Here is a 20,795-nt window from a genome sequence, read left to right as displayed (position 1 = left end):
GAGGCTGGGACAGCCCCAGGGTGAAGGCTGGCTGCCTGTATCAACAGCAGCCCCAGGGTGAAGGCTGGCTGCCTGTATCAACAGCAGCCCCAGGGTGAAGGCTGGCTGCCTGTATCAACAGCAGCCCCAGGGTGAAGGCTGGCTGCCTGTATCAACAGCAGCCCCAGGGTGAAGGCTGGCTGCCTGTATCAACGGCAGCCCCAGGGTGAAGGCTGGCTGCCTGTATCAACGGCAGCCCCAGGGTGAAGGCTGGCTGCCTGTATCAACAGCAGCCCCAGGGTATACCACACTTATGTAACGCTAAACCACAGTCAAGCAACTGCTCAAATCCAATGGAAAATACTAAATTGTCAACTTAACTGCAGTCTCCAACTATTGCTTAGTTTTTTTCTTCCCTTCAGGCAGTGAGCCTTGATGAATTTGAATGTGGGAGCACAATACCACCGAACCAGGCGATTACCAAACAAATTACAAAATGTGCATAAACCTACTTGATTAAAACTCCTCCAGTGTTCTTGTGATTAGAGGGAAACAATATGAAACAAGTCTGGTTTAAAACAGCACGGCACTCTGCTGGTAAGCAGAGCTCCATGGCAACAGATAACCTTGTGTGAAGACTGCAACTCACCCAATGTTAAAGCAACTCTCTCACTCCTTCAGCGGAAAGAAACGGTTCTGAAAAGTCTTTCACCATAACCAAATGAATAAATTACCTTAAGCCCTTTGAAAAATAAAAAGCAAAACAAAAAGAGTCTACTGCTGTGCATCAACATATTTCAGCAGTTAGAAGAAAGGCAAATAGAGGATAACTGGGTGAGTTCAGAGAGAGAGAGGGAGTATGACTTTCCTTTTTTCCCTCCCTCCCTCCCTCTCGATCTCTCTCTCGCTCTTCCGTCAGGCCCTGGAAAGCAACACTGAGTCTCCCAACTATGGCAAGCAGATAGAACAGATTCCTGGGAATGTCTGCTGCTCCCCAGCCATTGGATAAATCAGTCTCAGCCAGCTCTGTTCTGCCTCTCTCTGCCTGGGCCCTGGTTCTTATTTACCCACATAGCACATCAAGAGACTCCGCTCGCTCAGCTCCCAAATCTCACACTCCTCAAAAACCCCTGTGGTTCTCCCTCCCTCTTCAACACAGAGACAGGGAGGGAGAAAAGAGGGAGGGAGGAGATGGGAGGCACTGTGGGCTAAAAATGGGGTGGTAGGAAGATCGAATAATACAAGCCAAGATAAGATTTGTACACTAGAGGGCCTCCTGCTCCAGAGCCCAACACAAACCATGGTTTGGATGATAAACAAACGCTACATCATTAACATGGTATATAGAGTGAAACCAAAAAGGGTCTTCCCCTCTGGCATGCCAAGCATGGTTCATTTGTTAAATCCCACCCAGACAGCCTTTCTGGGTATTTCCAAAGCCCATTCATGAACACACAAATACATTTAGAGTCATTCCCTAGCGAAGATACTTTCTAGAACTCACCTGGTTTCTCCCTCGCCGTCTTCCGTAGTTGCGTCTCACCAGCGTCTTGTAGTTCTGGTTCTTCTTGGTCAAGTAGTAGTACAGGACACAATCGGAGACACACTGCAAAGAGAAAGGGTATGACAGTCAGGGGGACACATGAGCCCATGAACATTTTTTATTAACAACAGACAACATAACAAATACAAACCATGTGCTTTTGGATTTGGGGGAGAGTGGAGAATGGAGGTTACTACAGAGTAAAAATAGAATTAATTAAATCCACTGCAGCTCACCTTTCTCTCTAGATAGGAAGCAATGAGGCCAAAATTCTTTGGGTGCTGAACAAACCTGTGAGAAAAAACAGAGAAGAGAAAATAGTCACAGTTAAAGCTACAGTCTGGGATTCATGGCAGCCCGCCATTTGTTTTGGTATACAGCCGAGGAATGTTGGTAAAGAAAAGTATTGCCTCTCAAAATCATACCCAAAGAGCTTCTGCTAAGTCAGAGAATACAATGTTAAATGATGATGAAAGTGAGCTCCATAAAAATATTTTGCAACCTACAGTCGCTAAACGCTTTTCCATACCCAGCAGGCAATTAATACATTTTACATTCTAGAACTCCCAAGTGAACTTGATTCGTGACGGGAAACAAAATGAAAATCTTTATGGAAGGGACTAATTTGTTTGAATTTCTCTTTAACCACAAAGCATTAGCCAAAAGAGGTACCTGTGGATAGAATACAGGATATTGAACAAAGTCTCATTCTGATTCTGACAGAAACAATGGGAATTTCATTTCTATTCATACACACTATTGAATACGCCCTCTGCATTTCGAGGTCAGTCTTGGAGCATGGGAGCACAGCACCAAGAGTGGGCACAAGGATTGAATGGCTGGAACACGGTTACCGAGATTTACCAACCAAAACCACTCCCTTGTCTCGAAGGCAGCATCGTGTTGGGGGGTGCTTGCTGCAGGAGGGACTGGTGCACTTCACAAAATAGACGGCAACATGAGAGAGGAAATGTATGTGGATATATTGAAGCAACATCAAGACATCAGTCAGGAAGTTAAAGCTTGGTCGCAAATGAGTCTTCCAAAATGGACAATGACCCCAAGCATACTTCCAAAGTTGTGGCATAATGGCTTAAGGACAACAAAGTCATGGTATTGGAGTGGCCATCACAAAGCCCTGACCTCAAGCCTATAGAAGATTTGTTGGTAGAACTAAAAAAGCGTGTGCAAGCAAGGAGGCCTACAAACCTGACTCAGTTACACCAGCTCTGCCAGGAAGAATGGGCCAAAATTCACCCAAGTTAGTGTGTGAAGCTTGTGGAAGACTACCCAAAACATTTGACCCAAGTTAAACCATTTAAAGGCAATGCTACCAAATACTAATTGAGTGTATGTAAACGTCTGACCCACTAGGAATGTGATGAAAGAAATAAAAGCTGAAATAAATCATTATCTCAACTATTATTCTCACATTTCACATTCTTAAAATAAAAGTAGTGCTCCTAACTGACCTAAGACAGGGCATTTTTACTAGGAGTAAATGTCAGGAATTGTGAAAAACTGAGTTTACATACACCTTAGCCAAATACATTTAAACTTCAACTGTAATTATTCATACCCTTTGTAATGACACTCGAAATTGAGCTGAGGAGTATCCTTTGATCATCATTGAGATGTTTCTACAACTTGGAGTAGACCGATGGTAAATTCCATTGATTGGACATGATTTGGAAAGGCACACACCTGTGTATAAGGACCCACATCATGGCAAAAACCAAGCCACTGTTGACAGCGCATGTCTGAGCAAAAACCAAGCCATGAGGTTGAAGGAATTGTCCGTAGAGCTCCGAGACAGGATTGTGTCGAGGTCAAATTTCTGCAGCATTGAAGGTCCCCAAGAAGACAGTGGCCACCATCATTCTTAAATGGAAAAAGTTGGGAACCACCAAGACTCCTCCTATAGCTGGCCGCCTGGGCAAACTGAGCAATTGGGGGAGAAGGACCTTGGTCAGGGAGCTGACCAAGAACCCAATGGTCACCCTGACAGAGATCTTTGTGGAGATGGGAGAACCTTCCAGAAGGATAACCATCTTTGCAGCACTCCACCAATCAGGCCTCTGTGGTAGAGTGCCCAGACGGAAGTCACGACTCAGTAAAAGGCACATGACAGCCCGCTTGGAGTTCGCCAAAAGGCACCTAAAGACACTCAAGATTATGAGAAACAATATTTTCTGGCCTGATGAAACCAAGATTGAACTCTTTGGCCTGAAGGCTAAGTGTCACGTCTGGAAGAAACCTGGCACCATCCCTATGGTGAAGCATGGTGGTGGCTGCCTGTGGGGATATTTTTCAGTGGCAGGGACTGGGAGACTAGTCAGGATCGAGGGAAAGCTGAACGGAGCAAAGTAGAGAGAGTTATCCTTGAAGAAAACCTGCTCCAGAGCGCTCAGGACCTCAGACAGGGGCAAAGGTTCACCTTCCAACAGGACAACGACCCTAAGCACACAGCCAAGATAACGCAGGAGTGGCTTCGGGACAAGTCTCCGAATGTCCTTGACTGGCCCAGCCAGAGCCCGGACTTGAACCTGATCAAACATCTCTGGAGAGACCTGAAAATAGCTGTGCAGTGACGCTCCCAATTCAAGCTGTCAGTGCTAGAGAGGATCTATAGAGAAGAATGGGAGAAACCCCACAAATACATGTGTGCCAAGATTGTAGCGTCATACCCAAGAACACTCAAGGCTGTAATCGCTGCCAAAGGTGCTACAAACAAAGTACTGAATATGGGGTCTGAAAACTTACAGTACCAGTCAAAAGTTCAGACACACCTACTCATTCAAGTTTTTTTTTTACCAGAGTAATAGTGAAGGCAACAAAAATATGAATAACACATATGGAATCATGTAGTAACCAAATTTGAATTTGATTTGAACAAAAAAAAATCTAATTTGGTCTCATCAGACCAAAGGACCGATTTCCACTGGTCTTATGTCCATTGCTCGTGTTTCTTGGCCCAAGCAAGTCTCTTATTTTTATTGGTGTCCTTTAGTAGTGGTTTCTTTGCAGCAATTCAACCATGAAGGCCTGATTCACACAGTCTCCTCTGAACAGTTGATGTTGAGATGTGTCTGTTACTTGAACTCTGAAGAATTTATTTGGGCTGCAATCTGAGGTGCATTTAACTCTAACAAACGTATCCTCTGCAGCAGATGTAACTCTGGGTCTTCCTTTCCTGTGGCGGTCCTCGTGAGAGCCAGTTACATCATAGCACTTGATGGTTTTTGTGACTGCACTTGAAGAAACTTTCAAAGTTCTTGAAATTGTCTTAAAGTAATGATGGACTGTCATTTCTCTTTGCTTATTTGAGCTGTTCTTGCCATATTATGGACTTGGTCCTCTGCCAAATAGGGCTATCTTCTGTATACCACTCCTACCATGAAACAAACACAACTGATTGGTTCAAACGCATTAAGGAGGGAAGAAGGCACACCTGTTAATTGAAATGCATTCCAGGTGACTACCTCATGAAGCTGGTTGAGAGAATGCCAAGAGTGTGCAATGCTGTCATCAAGGCAAAGGGTGGCTACTTCGAAGAATCTCAAATATAAAATATATTTAGAATTGTTTAACACTTTTTTGGTTACTACATGATTCCATATGTTTTATTTAATAGTTTTGATGTCTTCACTGTTATTATACAATGTAGAAAATAGTTTAAAAATAAAAGACCCTGGAATGAGTAGGTGTGTCCAAACTTTTGACTGGTACTATAGATAGGATGACAAGTAACTAAAAAAGGACTCTATAGACCTGTTAAGGACAACCAAACTCACTTTTCCTTGAAAATATCCTTCTCGTGTTCGGTCCACACATTCATGAACTGTCGAGCCTTGTACATCTTCATTGGGTCGTCCATCAGGCCGTTCATGTTGATGAACCTGACTCGCCTCTGCTCTGTGTCGTACATCATGGGCGGGATGACGGACAGCTGTCTCATCTGCTTCTCGTTGTTCTATTGGACAAGAGGGAGGGGAGGGGTTTAGACATTACATTTGTTATCCTTATTAAAACTTGATTCAATGGCTGCATCCTGATTCTCAACCCTTCTCACCCAGTTTTATTCATTTAAAAGCATTGAGAGTTCTAACCCTTGTGAAATCCATTACAGGAAGTGTGCAACTGCACACTTCAGGAGAAGGGTGAAGAACAGGACGTAGCCAATGACGCTGCTACACTTCCTGAGAACTAGGGGAAGTGGTAATGTGTTTAGCAGTGTAACGTAACTATTCATAATTCGTAGCATGTCTTAACCATCATGACATCAGTGTGGACTATGCCTTGAGGGGATTTTTGGGCAGTTGGTGGTGACAACCTCTTTGGGCATAATAATACTCAAACTTGGCAATGGTTCAGTGAAGAATGTTTACATTTGTGAAGTGTGTTCATTTCCACAAGAGCTATAGCAGACAAACGGAGATGTTTCAAAGTTAACAGCACTCACCTCCTGTTCAGAAAGGCCGTCGATGATTTCAGAAATCTCATGCTCGCTTCTGGCGATGGTCGCAGACATTCCAGTTCCTCTCTGACCAACCCTAGTGGGAGAACAAAACACAAGGAAATTAAGAAACTACTGGAATCAAAATCACTGTTTAAAATACCAGATGAAATCTTGTTCAAAACCTCTATTATGCCCTCTTGCACATCCTCCACATAATACTGGGTAGGTGCCATCACATTGTCACATAGGGTGCCCACCCCCTTCTGTCACCTTTTCACTTCAAGGAAAAAAGGCTCAATAGAGCTGTATCAAACCGGTTTTCGGAGAAATCTGCAAACAAAGCTTGGAAAACATTAGGTCTGCTGACAAATTAAGTTGCTTTAGCATTCAGGGAGTTAACATCCTTCTCAACCACCTACCATTGACAGTGCATTCAGAAAGGATTTATACCCTTTGACTTATTCCACATTTTGTTGTATTACAGCCTGATTCAAAATGTATTAAATTGTTTTTTCTCTTACCCATCTACACACAATACCCTATAATGGCAAAGTGAAATCATGTTTTTAGAAAATTTTGCCAATGTATTAGAAATACACATTTGCATACGTATTCACACCCCTGAGTCTATACATGTTAGAATCACCTTTGGCAGTGATTACAGCTGTGAGTCTTTCTGGGTAAGTCTCTAAATCCTTGCACACATTGCAAGCCTTAATGCTCAAATCAGTTTTATTTTTGTCTACCGACTGTCCATACGCCGGTTACAAGTGACCAAATCAGATTTGGGTGGGTTCAGATAGAAGTAATTTGCTGACAAGGCTACGCTAGTTGTCATAGTAAAGGTGGGTGTGTGTGGAGTGGCGTAGGGTAAGAACACTTAAAACCTCAAAGGATAACATTAACAAACTTTCAAAACAAGTCATTTTTGGCTAGCCACAGGAGTCAACTAGCTAGCTAGTTAGTGAATGTGCAAGAAAGCTATACAGCTAATTTGTTTGTAAACAATTAACAAGCTAGTTAGCTACCACATGTTCTTGTCAAACTGTCAATGGAGTAGCTAGCCAGCAAAAAGATATGTGGAATAAGTCTAAAAAAAACACTTGAGAGCAAATCAATCAGATTTGAACATTGACACAAGTCACATGACCAGGAATCATATTTGTATGATGTCAAACCACCTACGAAGGATTGAACTATTTGATTCCATGTGCTTTTTTGGCTGTTCAGAACTACAGATAGATTTACAAATTCTAATCAGAAATGCAAATAAATGGGATTAGAGTCCCTTCAAACTACCAATGTGAACAAGGCTTAAGAGCATTTCACACTTGGATAATACAATATTTGCACATTATTCCTTTTTTAAATTCTTTCAAGCTCTGCCAAGTTGGTTGTTGATCATTGCTAGACAGCCATTTTCAAGTGTTGCCATTGATCTAAGCCGATTTAGAGTACCAGTCAAAAGTTGACACGCAGGCCTCCCGGGTGGCGCAGTGGTTAAGGGCGCTGTACCACCAGAGACTCTGGGTTCGCGCCCAGGCTCTGTCGTAACCGGCCGCGACCGGGAGGTCCGTGGGGCGACGCACAATTGGCCTAGCGTTGTCCGGATTAGGGAGGGTTTGGCCGGTAGGGATATCCTTGTCTCATCGCACACCAGCGACTCCTGTGGCGGGCCGGGCACAGTGCACGCTAACCAAGGTTGCCAGGTGCACGGTGTTTCCTCCGACACATTGGTGCGGCTGGCTTCCGGGTTGGATGCGCGCTGTGTTAAGAAGCAGTGCAGCTTGGTCGGGTATCGGAGGACGCATGACTTTCAACCTTAGTCTCTCCCGAGCCCGTACGGGAGTTGTAGCGATGAGACAAGATAGTAGCTACTAACAATTGGATACCACGAAATTGGGGAGAAAAAGGGGTAAAATTCAACAACAAAAAAACAACAAAAGTTGACACGCCTACTCATTCCAGGATTTTCTTTGTTTTTACTATTTTCTACAGTGTAAAATAATAGTGACGACATCAAAACTATGAAATAACAAATATGGAATCATGTAGTAACCAAAAAAAGTGTTAAACATATTTTATATTTGAGAATCTTCAAAGTAGCCACCCTTTGCCTTGACAGCTTTGCACACTCTTGGCATGGATGTTCAATGTATGCTTTTTTAAAAATTTAAACCATCTACCAATAGGTTCCCTTCTTTGCAATGGAAAACCCCTCTGGTCTCTGTGTTTAAAATTCACTGCTCAACTGAGGGACCTTACAGATAAAAGTGTGTGTGGGGTACAGAGATGAGGTAGTCCTTCAAAATCATGTTAAACAGTGTTATTGCACGCAGAGATCATGCAACTTATTATGTGACTTGTTAAGCAAGCTTGCCACAACAAAGGGGTTGAATACTTATTGACAAGACATTTCAGCTTTTCATTTTTTATTCATTTGTAAAGATCTCTAAAAACATAATTCCACTTTGACATTATGGGATATTGTGTGTAGGCCAGTGAAACAAAATCTTAATTTAATCTAATTTTAATTCAGGCTGTGTGGGAAAAGTCAAGAGGTGTGAATACTTTATGAATGCACTGTAAAATATGTAATGATTTTTTTTAAAGTTCAAATTTAAAGGAGAGTTTTACTAAAGACTTTGAAGTAGAAACTGAAAACCACAAGGACCAAAAATGAGCACAGATACTTCCTTAATGTTCTGAAGGATTTGCAAGGGTGGTTTATTACTTAATGTGCAATTGTGCTGCTGGGGAAACAATGGCCCCATTGTTTTCCTTACCACTAAACAAAAGGCAAAAAGCGATCATTAATCAAATTAAAACAGTCAACATGTTGTGACTAAAGGTAATTGCTTGACTGAAATCTTTCAAACTAGGGGGAAATTACTTTATACTTGAATGTCAATGTCTCTTCTCTCACCTTTAGAAAAATACTTCTAAAAGGGGATACAATGAACTTTTAAATCTGGAATGTTTGGCATCATGAATCAGCCTTCCATGACACATCCTGCCCCTAATGTTGACTCTTTACAGCTACAATGATAGCCTCCAAAATATGAGAACAATCCTCAAAAGGAAATAGTCTAAAATACACAACAGGGACATTGGGGTACAAATAAATGGGTAAGAAATCAGCTACACCTTTTTGGCTAATCATTACTTTCACTGCCTGGTCAAGTACTAGCAGTCTGAACTAGCATCCCTGACCTGCCTTGCTAGAAGATTTCAGAGAAATACCCAAGCCTGTATGCCAGGAACAGCCAGACGCTGGCTGGACTGACCCCTGACACAGCCAGCTGATCTGCCTGCATCACACCACCTAACATGCATCTCAATAGTGCAAAGAGGCATCCTCTCCTTGTTTCCTCTCCATCATTCTGCACTGATCTAAAAGAAACTGGACAGGTGATATCAACTTCTTACAATACGAGGCATTGATTGTATTGCTTTCACCTGTCCTGTGTTTTCAGTAGGAGGGGATCCTTGCCAATGCATTTTGAGGAAGATGCAAGGAGAGAAGACACAAGCAATCGATGGAAGACTTGAGATTTATCCCAGTTTCCCATTCCCTCAATTTACCTCTGGAAGCGCTCCTGCTGCTCTCTCTGCTTGCGTATTTCGGGGAACTGTCTCTCGTAGTACTCCCTGGTGCGGCTATCCTTGGCCTTGCGACGCGGGTTGTTCTCCATCCGCTCCACCTTCTTTTCCCACGCCTCCATCAGCTGGTCGTAGCGCTGGCAGATGTTCTGTTCCTGAACCACACAATACGGGTTTGTGAAAGGGGATCTGGATGTTGAGGTACAACATGATGACAACGACCTAATTCAAACCTTACCCATGGCTCTCCTGACCTACACCTACATCTGTAAGCAAATGGATAAGTAGAATGTATCCAAAATCACAAATCTTGTGCTGATGATACCCTGTCCTATTTGCCATTATTTCACCACGCCTCTCAAAAATAATTGTGGCCACAACTGTGAAATCCAGAGAGTTCCATCGGCAATCTTGGACTTAAAATGTGAGATGTTTGAGATGGAACATTACAGCATTTACACATTATGGACATTAACCAGAGAGAAAAAAAGAGAGGACTAGAATATATGGAGAGAGTCTCACACAGGGAGGAGAATACAGCCTTGTTTCCACTCTCGACTAGCAAGGGCCAAACAATCCACCTTCCTCTTGGCAGGTGGCCATGCAGCACACTCTGCTGCCATTGTTCAGAGTCATAAAGGTCTGTCTGACCCTGCCTGGAAGCAGCCTGCTAAAAGTAGCACTCACCGAACAATAACCACCTACCTTCATCATTTACAAAAAAATTATAACGTTTCCACATGGGGTGATTAGACTAGACAATATTTAGCATGCTAGCTGATCCCGAATACTTTGTCATTGCGCAAATGCTAGTTAGCATTGGCTCACAAAACCAATTCAAACTTGTCTCATTCTGGACATAGAGATATAAAAATGGTATCCATGAAACACAGAGACATTATTTTACTGTAATAGAGAAGGAGTTAACCTTCTTAACGACACCCTTTTTATGTTTCAACTCCTCAATGTGCGCAGAGCAGACACTAGTAAAACAGGAGTAGCCTATCAAAGAACATTGATTGTGGAAATGTAATGATCAGTTTGTCATACGCTGCATTAAAGTACCAAGTACAACTAGCAGCATATTAGCCACAGAAGCTGTCTAGTTTTATACAGCTGCAATAAGCATAAAACACAACTACAGTTGAAGTTAACATACACTTAGGTTGGCGTCATTAAAATTTGTTTCTCAAACACTCCACAAATTTCTTGTTAACAAACTATAGTTTTGGCAAGTCAGTTAGGACTTCTACTTTGCCCATGACAAGTAATTTCTCCAACAATTGTTTACAGGTTATTCCACTTATAATTCACTGTATCACAATTCCAAGGGGGTCAGAAGTTTACATACACTAAGTTGACTGTGCCTTTGAACAGCTTGAAAAATTCCAGAAAATGATGTCATGGCTTTAGAAGCTTCTGATAGGCTAATTGACATCATTTGAGTCAATTGGAGAAGTACCTGTGGATGTATTTCAAGGCCAACCTTCAAACTCAGTGCCTCTTCGCTTGACATCATGGGAAAATCAAAAAGAAAGCCAAGACCTCAAAAAAAAAATTGTAGACCTCCACAAGTCTGGTTCATCCTTGGGAGCAATTTCCAAAAGCCTGAAGGTACCACGTTCATCTGTACAAACAATAGTAAGCAAGTATAAACACCATGTGACCACACAGCCAGCCAGTCTCCTAGAGATGAACATACTTTAGTGCGAAAAGTGCAAATCATTCCTAGAACAGCAGCAAAAGACCTTGTGAAGATGCTGGATGAAACCGGTACAAAAGTATCTATATCCACAGTAAAACGAGTCCTATATCGACGTAACCTGAAAGGTCACTCAGCAAAGAAGAAGCCACTGCTCCAAAACCACCACAAACAAAGCCAGGCTACGGTTTGGAACTGAATGGGTCTTCCAAATGGACAATGACCCCAAGCATACTTCCAAAGTTGTGGCAAAATGGCTTAAGGACAACAAAGTCAATTTAGAACTGAAAACCGTGTGTGAGCAAGGAGGCCTACAAACCTGACTCAGTTACACCAGCTCTGCCAGGATGAATGGGCCAAAATTCACCCAACTTATTGTGGGAAGATGTGGAAGGCTACCCAGAACGTTTGAGTCAAGTTAAACAATTTAAAGGCAATGCTATCAAATACTAACTGATTGTATGTAAACTTCTGACCCACTGGGAATGTGATGAAAGAAATAAAAGCTGAAATAAATCATTCTGACATTTCACATTCTTAAAACAAAGTGGTGATCCTAACTGACCTAAGACAGGGAATTTGTACGAGTATTAAATGTCAAGAATTGTGAAAAACTGAGTTGAAATGTTTTTGGCTAAGGTGTATGTGAACTTCGACTTCAACTGTATATAAGTATTTGGCCACTTGTTCTCATTCTGAGAGATAAGGTAGGCCACTAAATTTCAACATCTGAACAAAGTGTACAGGCAAGCATGCTGATAAAACAGTTGGGAGACAGGCAGGTGTGTTCATAACAATTTAAAACTGCTCTACCTTGTTAGTTAGCAAACAGAAGTTGGCTAAACTTGAATTATAAAGATTAGGTGGCTACTCACTAGCACGTGGGCTTGTGCTTGAGAGACTGTTTATGAGACATGTCTTAATTTCCTATAATGCCTGCTACAAGAAGTTAGTCATTATTAGTGAATGTGGATTATGCTTGGTTCTGGTTAAATTTGTAACAAAAATGGCATTTTTCATTGACAGACTTGAAAGCCAGATCAGTTATTATTATTATTATTATTACAAAAAAATAAAGAAATAATTAGTAGGGCTTATATTTAGCCTAATTTCACACGTCCTGAATTCATTCGATCATTGATGACTGTTTGAAATGCAGTGTATTTGACCTTTAATTGTACACCGAAGCTTATTTAGAGACCTTTTAAAAATTTTAGATACTGTATATAAATGTGAAACGCCCATATGTTTTTAGGTGTATCGCCCAGCCCTAGGAGATAGCCAGTTCAAACAGTTAAAGTTACTAGGGATGACCCTAATTAGTCGACTGGGCGATTGTTTGGTCGACAGAGTTTTGTTGTTCTTGAGTAGTAACAAATCTAAAAATATATCTTAATTTTAATGGCACACGAGACACCTGTCTTATTCGTGTCCATCTCAGTGAACTAATCCATTGCAGAGGCATTGCAGAGGCCGCGGGGATGGCACAGTCCAAAAAGAAGGGGTGTGTGGCTAAAATGCAAAATGGACGTCTCTCTCCAGAATGCGATCTCTGATGCCAATTTGTGCACATTCATTGTTTGATTGTTAGTGTTTATCATTGTTTGATTGTTAGTGTTTATCAATTCCCTATGACATATATCACCAGTAGTACATTTACGGTTCATTTCTATAATTTCTAATCTACAATGTTTGTTTGGTTGCGATAACTTCTGTTATTCGTTCAATATATTATTCCAGTCTTTTATCATTCTCATTTTTGGAGTGGACACTGTTTGCAGAGTGCAACAACCTATGCTACACTTGTGAGTAACATGTTTTGGTTAATTTCATTCCATATGTGAGTTTTGTCATTGTCTTTTGTTTGGAGCACTCCTGTCAATATTGAGTTCGGACGTGCACCTGATTACGTATAGAAGTAGGCCTATAGGCTGCCTGGCCTGCGAGCAAATGTAGGCATATAAATGTGCCCATTTGGGAATCTGATACTATTTCTGATTGGCTTTAATGCACTACCACTAATGAGCTGCGGATCTTCTGAAAGTAATGTTTTCTTCTCCTCAAACAGCAAGCAAACTAAGTCTGTTTTTACATCCATTGAGAATGACAATAGTTCCTTAATGTATTTGAAAAATCTTTCCAGCTCTCCCCATTTAGATAACCACTCAGCGTGAAAGGGAAAAACGTCATGCTTCGATCCAGTGGAAACGTCATAAAATAGTCCGACCTGATTACTTTGATTCCCTTGCGCAAATAGCCGACAGCTGTGTCTGTCCCGAGCTCACCAGTGCGGGAGACTGAGGGCCCGGAATATTTTATAAAATGTTGCAAGTTTGCTAGCTTAAGCTCCTGGCTGGACCCAAGTTAACAGTTGATAAAATGTTTCAAGTTCGTTGCAGACAGACCATTCGTAGGCAATGTGATTTATAGGATATCTATTTTCGTAAGGACATTTTCTACCTGCAGGCTACCATGTTTATATTTGCTGGCTTTACTGGGTATTTTTACATAGTTGGCAATGGCAATAGAAGTAAATTAAATTTGCATCACTCATTTCGACTTGGATAAAATTTTGATAAACCACATGACAAATGATTGAGATACGAAGAAGTTATTATAAATTAAATGAAACTGTTCCATGAAAATGTGCATATGAAAACCACTAACTGGCACACAGATCGGTAGAAATGGTAAGATACATTTCCATTCCAACTGAGAAAGGTTACCGGTAACTACGGGAGAGAAACGGCAGAATCTTAAAAAGTGAGTAAGAGCAGGTCAGGTTACGTTTTTTTTCTTCTGGTTATCTTGATCTTTGGCTCCCTTGAGTCATTTGTGTCATATTTCATCAAGCAAAGTACTTTAAGCATCAGAGAACCTCAATGTATATATAGTTGATTTTATTCAAAACACATAAAGGTGAGTCTATAGATGGAAAAATACACATTCAAAAATTTAGATCAATCAAATAGTCGAAAGAATAGATGACTTTCGGTGGACCAAGATTTTCTTTTGGTCGGGGAGAGCCCAAAGTGTTAGAAACATGTCAAACAAATTATGAAACCAATAAGTGGGCATATAAATTCAAGCCACCTATTGCTTTCAAATTCAATTGGTGCCAGAAGACATTAAAATGACACCAAATTGAGGAATGTGATGCAGTTTAACATACAGTACATGCATAGAGTAAAAGAGCTTGCCATTGGGTTAAACTATCAAATTACTATTGTCCATGGTCAGTTTGGGTCATCTCTATGAGAGCACAGCATGTCGGTCAGTCTGTCCGTGTGTGTGTGTGTGTGTGTGTGTGTGTGTGTGTGTGTGTGTGTGTATTTTAGTCATAGCATCCAGCGCATGCCTTGAATTTTCCTTCCCTTGCAGCCCTCAACACAGGGAGAGAGACTTACCCTTTGTTTACGAGCATGGTTCCTTCTCTTGAAAAACAGAATCAGCTTCTTCCTCATCACTTGATTACTGGGAGAGAGAGAAAAACGGTTTGCTCAGTGAGGTGTGCGCCAAGCTAGGTCCTATAGAGACTAAAGGTTGACCGGTTAAATCGGCACGGCCCAATAATTAGGGCCGATTTTCAAGTTTTCATAACAATCGGTAACCAGCATTTTTGGACGCCGATTACATTGCACTCCATGAGAAGACTGCGTGGCAGGCTGACCACCTGTTACGCAAGTGCAGCAAGGAGCCATGGTAAGTTGCTAGCTAGCATTAAAAACTCATCTTAATTTTTTTTTTTTTAATCTTAACATAATCACTAGTTAAAACTAGTAATATCATCAACCAATTGTAGTTAACTAGCTTGTCCTGCGTTGGAAATAATCAATGCAGGGCCTGTTTATTTATCATTGAATCACAGCCTACTTCGCCAAACGGGTGATGATGTAACAAGCGCATTCGTGAAAAAAAAGCACTGTCGTTGTGTACCTAACCATAAACATCAATGCTTTTCTTAAAATCAATACACAAGTATATATTTTTAAACCTGCATATTTAGTTAATTTATTTTAATGTTAGCAGGCAATATTAACTAGGGAAATTGTGTCACTTCACTAGCATTTTATGCAAGCAGAGTCAGGGTGCAACAGTTTGGGCCGCCTGGCTCGTTGTGAACCGTGTGAAGACAATTTCTTCCTAACAAAGACCGTAATTAATTTGCCAGAATTTTACATAATTATTACATAACATTGAAAGTTGTGCAATGTAACAGCAATATTTAGACTTAGGGATGCCACCCGTTCGATAAAATACGGAACGGTTCCATATTTCACTGAAAGAATAAACTTTTGTTTTCGAAATGATTGTTTCCGGATTTGACCATATTAATGACCTAAGGCTCGTATTTCTGTGTGTTTATTAATATTATAATTAAGTCTATGATTTGATAATTGATAGAGCAGTCTGACTGAGCAGTGGTAGGCAGCAGCAGGCTCATAAGCATTCATTAAAACAGCACTTTTCAGCGTTTGCCAGAAGCTCTTTGCAATGCTTGAAGCACAGCGCTGTTTATGACTTCAAGCCTATCAACTCCCGAGATTAGGCTGGCAATACTGAGGTGCCTATAAGAATATCCAAAAGTCAAAGATATAGGAAATACAAATGGTATAGAAAGAAATAACTACAACCTAAAACTTCTTACCTGGGAATATTGAAGACTCATGTTAAAAGGAACAACCAGCTTTCATATGTTCTTATGTTCTGAGCAAGGAACTTAAACGTTAGCTTTTTTACATGGCACATATTGCACTTTTACTTTCTTCTCCAACACTGTGTTTTTGCATTATTTAAACCAAATTGAACACGTTTCATTATTTTCTTGAGACTAAATAGATTTTTATTTAAGTTAAACTTTTATTTTAAGTGTTCATTCAGTATTGTTGTAATTGTTATTATTACAAATATATAAAAATTGTCCGATTAAATCGGTATCTGCTTTTTTTGGTCCTCCAATAAATCGGTATTAGCGTTAAAATCATAATGGGTCAACCTCTAATAGGGACACTACTATTGCTGTTAACACTACAACAACAAAAGGATCCTGTAGGAAATACCATGGAAGGACTAAACAGTTAGAGAAGATAACATGCACAACACATGCATATTTAACTCTACATAAAGAAACAACATAATCTGCCTTCCACCTCTCCATTAATAAGAGGAATTAGAGAAGGAGGGGCCTTTGGCTACTGGACAATGAAAGAAAGTTGAAAAACAATAGAACATGATAGAAATAGGCTAATTAAGTAGCCTATATGTTCTAAAAATCCATAGTCTCCCCAGCTCAATGCAAAGTGGTGTGACACACAACAACCTGTCTAGTTGCCTATGAACTTGAATGGCGAATGGAAGCAAGCATCAATTACCAGTTGAGAAACAGTAGCACTTTATAAAATCATGGCCATTGAAAATGTTTTAAAAACGTGATTGCATTTAGAGTTGTTGTGCAACAATTAGGCTTCTGAAAGCACCAACGAACGAGCAGCAACGAACGAGCCATTTGATGAGCTGTAGCAGCAGCTCTCACGCTACAGCGACTGGTATTCGCAATGGGATTTTTTCCCAATTTTTTTTTTCCCCAATTTTATTTATCGACTTTCCATAATTATTTTTGGGTGCCAAAAGCCGGCTATCTAAGACCCTGACACACATGCTTCTATATATACTGTACACGCAAGAAACAAAAGTGCATACTCACGTCTTTATGTTGTCATGGTATACTTTAGTATCCGACGGCTGGTTATAAAGGGGCTAAAAAAAAGGGGGGGAAAGAAATCAGTCTATAAGTAATGACTTAAGTAATTAGCTACAAGCATTGTAATAGCTAATAATTCATTGCTACTATATGCAGTTCTCAAAGAACATTAACACTGCATTCGAAAGTATTCAGACCCCTTCACTTCTACCACTGTCAGCCTTATTCTAAAACAGATTGAAATGTTTTTCCCCTTTAAATCTACACACAATGCCCCATAATAGCAAAGCAAAAACTGTTTATTTTTCTATGTATTAAAAATAAAAACTGAAATAAAATACTTACATAAGTATTCAGACCCTTTACTCAGTACATTGTTACATTTATATTTACATTTAAGTCATTTAGCAGACGCTCTTATCCAGAGCCACTTACAAATTGGTGCATTCACCTTATGACATCCAGTAGAACAGTCACTTTACAATAGTGCATCTAAATCTTAAAGGGGGGTGAGAAGGATTACTTATCCTATCCTAGGTATTCCTTAAAGAGGTGGGGTTTCAGGTGTCTCCGGAAGGTGGTGATTGACTCCGCTGTCCTGGCGTCGTGAGGGAGTTTGTTCCACCATTGGGGGGCCAGAGCAGCGAACAGTTTTGACTGGGCTGAGCGGGAACTGTACTTCCTCAGTGGTAGGGAGGCGAGCAGGCCAGAGGTGGATGAACGCAGTGCCCTTGTTTGGGTGTAGGGCCTGATCAGAGCCTGGAGGTACTGAGGTGCCGTTCCCCTCACAGCTCCGTAGGCAAGCACCATGGTCTTGTAGCGGATGCGAGCTTCAACTGGAAGCCAGTGGAGAGAGCGGAGGAGCGGGGTGACGTGAGAGAACTTGGGAAGGTTGAACACCAGACGGGCTGCGGCGTTCTGGATGAGTTGTAGGGGTTTAATGGCACAGGCAGGGAGCCCAGCCAACAGCGAGTTGCAGTAATCCAGACGGGAGATGACAAGTGCCTGGATTAGGACCTGCGCCGCTTCCTGTGTGAGGCAGGGTCGAACTCTGCGGATGTTGTAGAGCATGAACCTACAGGAACGGGCCACCGCCTTGATGTTAGTTGAGAACGACAGGGTGTTGTCCAGGATCACGCCAAGGTTCTTAGCGCTCTGGGAGGAGGACACAATGGAGTTGTCAACCGTGATGGCGAGATCATGGAACGGGCAGTCCTTCCCTGGGAGGAAGAGCAGCTCCGTCTTGCCGAGGTTCAGCTTGAGGTGACTATAGCCTCGAGTCTTCCTGGGTATGACGTTACAAGCTTGGCACTCCTGTATTTGGGGAGTTTCTCCCATTTATTCTCTGCAGATCCTCTCAAGCTCTGTCAGGTTGGATTGGGAGCGTCACTGCACAGCTATTTTCAGGTCTCTCCAGAGATGTTAGATCGGGTTCAAGTACGGGCTCTGGCTGGGCCACTCAAGGACATTCAGAGACTTATCCCAAAGCCACTCCTGCGTTGTCCTGCCTGTGTGCATAGGGTCGTTGTCCTGTTGGAAGGTGAACCATTGCCCCAATCTGAAGTCCTGAGCGCTCTGGAGCAGGTTTTCATCTGTACTGCTTAGTACATCTTTCTCTCAATTCTGACTGGTCTCCCAGTCTCTGCCGCCTAAAAACATCCCCACAGAATGATCCTGCCACCACTTGTTTGTTTCTCATGGTCTAAGTCCTGTAGGCAAACTCCAAGAGGGCTTCATTTGCCTTTTACTGGAGTGGCAGCCGTCTGGCCACTCTACCAAAAATGTCTGATTGTTGGAGTGCTGTAGAGATGGGAGAACATTCCAGAAGGACAACCATCTCCACAGGGGAAATCTGGAGCTCTGTCAAAGTGAGCATCGGTTTCTTGGTCACAACCAAGACATTTAAGACCAAGGCGCAATCCTGTCTGAGAGCGTTAAGAACAATTCCTTCGATCTCATGGATTGGTTTTTGCTCGGTCAACTGTGAGACCTTATATAGACAGGTGTGTGCCTTTCCAAATCATGTCAAATCAATTGAATTTACCACATGTGGATAAGGAAGTACAGTTCTGAGTACTGAGGAAGTACAGTTCCCGCTCAGCCCAGTCAAAACTGTTCGCTGCTCTGGCCCCCCAATGGTGGAACAAACTCCCTCACGACGCCAGGACAGCGGAGTCAATCACCACCTTCCGGAGACACCTGAAACCCCACCTCTTTAAGGAATACCTAGGATAGGATAAAGTAATCCTTCTCACCCCCCTTAAAAGATTTAGATGCACTATTGTAAAGTGGCTGTTCCACTGGATGTCATAAGGTGAATGCACCAATTTGTAAGTCGCTCTGGATAAGAGCGTCTGCTAAATGACTTAAATGTAAATGTGGATGACAATCAAGTTGTAGAAACATCACAAGGATGATCAATGGAAACAGGATGCCCTTCTGCTCAATTTTGAGTCTCATAGCAAAGGGTCTGAATACTTACGTAAATAAGGTATTTGTTTTATATTTTTTATAAATTCTAAAAACCTGTTTTCACCTTGTCATTATTAGGTATTGTATGTAGATTGAGGAGGGGGAAAAATCTGGAAAAAGTGAAGGGGTCTGAATACTTACCAAACACACTGTATCTAGGAAACAATAATCATTCAACCATTCAGAATACCCCCAACCACCTACCAGTTCAACCTTGGGACCAAGACCTTCAAATATCTTATGGGCCTCTTCAGCTTTTTTCTGGCAAAAAAAACAAACACAATATAATGATAGTTAGTACAGATCAAAATAGAATAAACCTTTTACTCAAAGTAGTAGTCCTTGGTGACTGAACACACAATGTATGTACAGTTGAAGTCGGACGTTTAAATACACCTTAGCCAAATACATTTCAAATCAGTTTCACAATTCCTGATATTTAATCCTAGTAAAAATGCCATGTCTTAGGTCAGTTAGGATGACCACTTTATTTTAAAAATGTGAAATGTCAGAATAATAATTGAGAGAATGATTTATTTCAGCTTAAATTTCTTACATCACATTCCCAGTGGGTCAGAAGTTTACATGCACTCAATTAGTATTTGGTAGCATTGCCTTTAAATTGTTTAACTTGGGTCAAACGTTTAGGGTAGCCTTCCACAACCTTCCCACAATAAGTTGGGTGAATTTTGGCCCATTCCTCCTGACAGAGCTGGTGTAACTGAGTCAGGTTTGCAGGCCTCCTTGCTCACACATGCTTTTTCAGATCTGCCCGCAAATTTTCTATAGGATTGAGGTCAGGGCTTTGTGATGGCCATCCAATACCTTGACTTTGTTGTTCTTAAGCCATTTTGCCACAACTTTGGAAGTATGCTTGGGGTCAATGTCCATTTGGAAGACCCATTTGCAACCAAGCTTTCACTTCCTGACTGATGTCTTCGAGATGTTGCGTCAATATATACATTTAATTTTCCTCTCTTATGATGCCATCTATTTTGTGAAGTGCACCAGTCTCTCCTGCAGCAAAGCACTCCCACAACTTGATGCTGCCACCCCAGTACTTCACGGTTGGGATGGTGTTCTTCGGCTTGCAAGCCTCCTCCTTTTTCCTCCAAAGATAATGATGGTCATTACGGCCAAACAGTTCTATTTTTGTTTCATCAGACCAGAGGACAATTCTCCAAAAAGTATGATCTTTGTCCCCATGTGCAGTTGAAAACCGTAGTCTGGCTTTTTAATGGCGGTTTGGAGCAGTGGCTTCTTCCTTGCTGAGCGGCCATTCAGGTTACGTCGATATAGGACTCATTTTGCTGTGAATATAGATACTTTTGTACCC

The 20,795-nt window shown here is 41.5% G+C and overlaps 1 protein-coding gene across 3 annotated transcripts in view; it reads right to left on the bottom strand.

The window, feature by feature from the left end:
- The window catches only part of ncor1 (nuclear receptor corepressor 1), a 110,820-nt gene that overhangs the window by 57,705 nt on the left and 32,320 nt on the right, over positions 1-20,795 (bottom strand). For all 3 annotated transcript variants that reach the window (XM_035782236.2, XM_035782237.2, XM_035782238.2), the window contains exons 7-14: positions 19,664-19,720; positions 16,991-17,043; positions 14,694-14,760; positions 9,567-9,739; positions 5,985-6,075; positions 5,317-5,495; positions 1,759-1,813; positions 1,484-1,585 (exon numbers count right to left, since the gene is read on the bottom strand). In XM_035782236.2, coding sequence (XP_035638129.1) covers positions 1,484-1,585; positions 1,759-1,813; positions 5,317-5,495; positions 5,985-6,075; positions 9,567-9,739; positions 14,694-14,760; positions 16,991-17,043; positions 19,664-19,720 — 777 coding nt within the window. The remainder of the gene's footprint in view (positions 1-1,483; positions 1,586-1,758; positions 1,814-5,316; positions 5,496-5,984; positions 6,076-9,566; positions 9,740-14,693; positions 14,761-16,990; positions 17,044-19,663; positions 19,721-20,795) is intronic.

This window comes from Oncorhynchus keta, chromosome 12, assembly GCF_023373465.1.
Source record: "Oncorhynchus keta strain PuntledgeMale-10-30-2019 chromosome 12, Oket_V2, whole genome shotgun sequence".
Classification (NCBI taxonomy): domain Eukaryota; kingdom Metazoa; phylum Chordata; class Actinopteri; order Salmoniformes; family Salmonidae; genus Oncorhynchus; species Oncorhynchus keta.
Note: the sequence above shows the minus strand (reverse complement) of the source record. Positions and strands in the feature narration are given on the sequence as shown.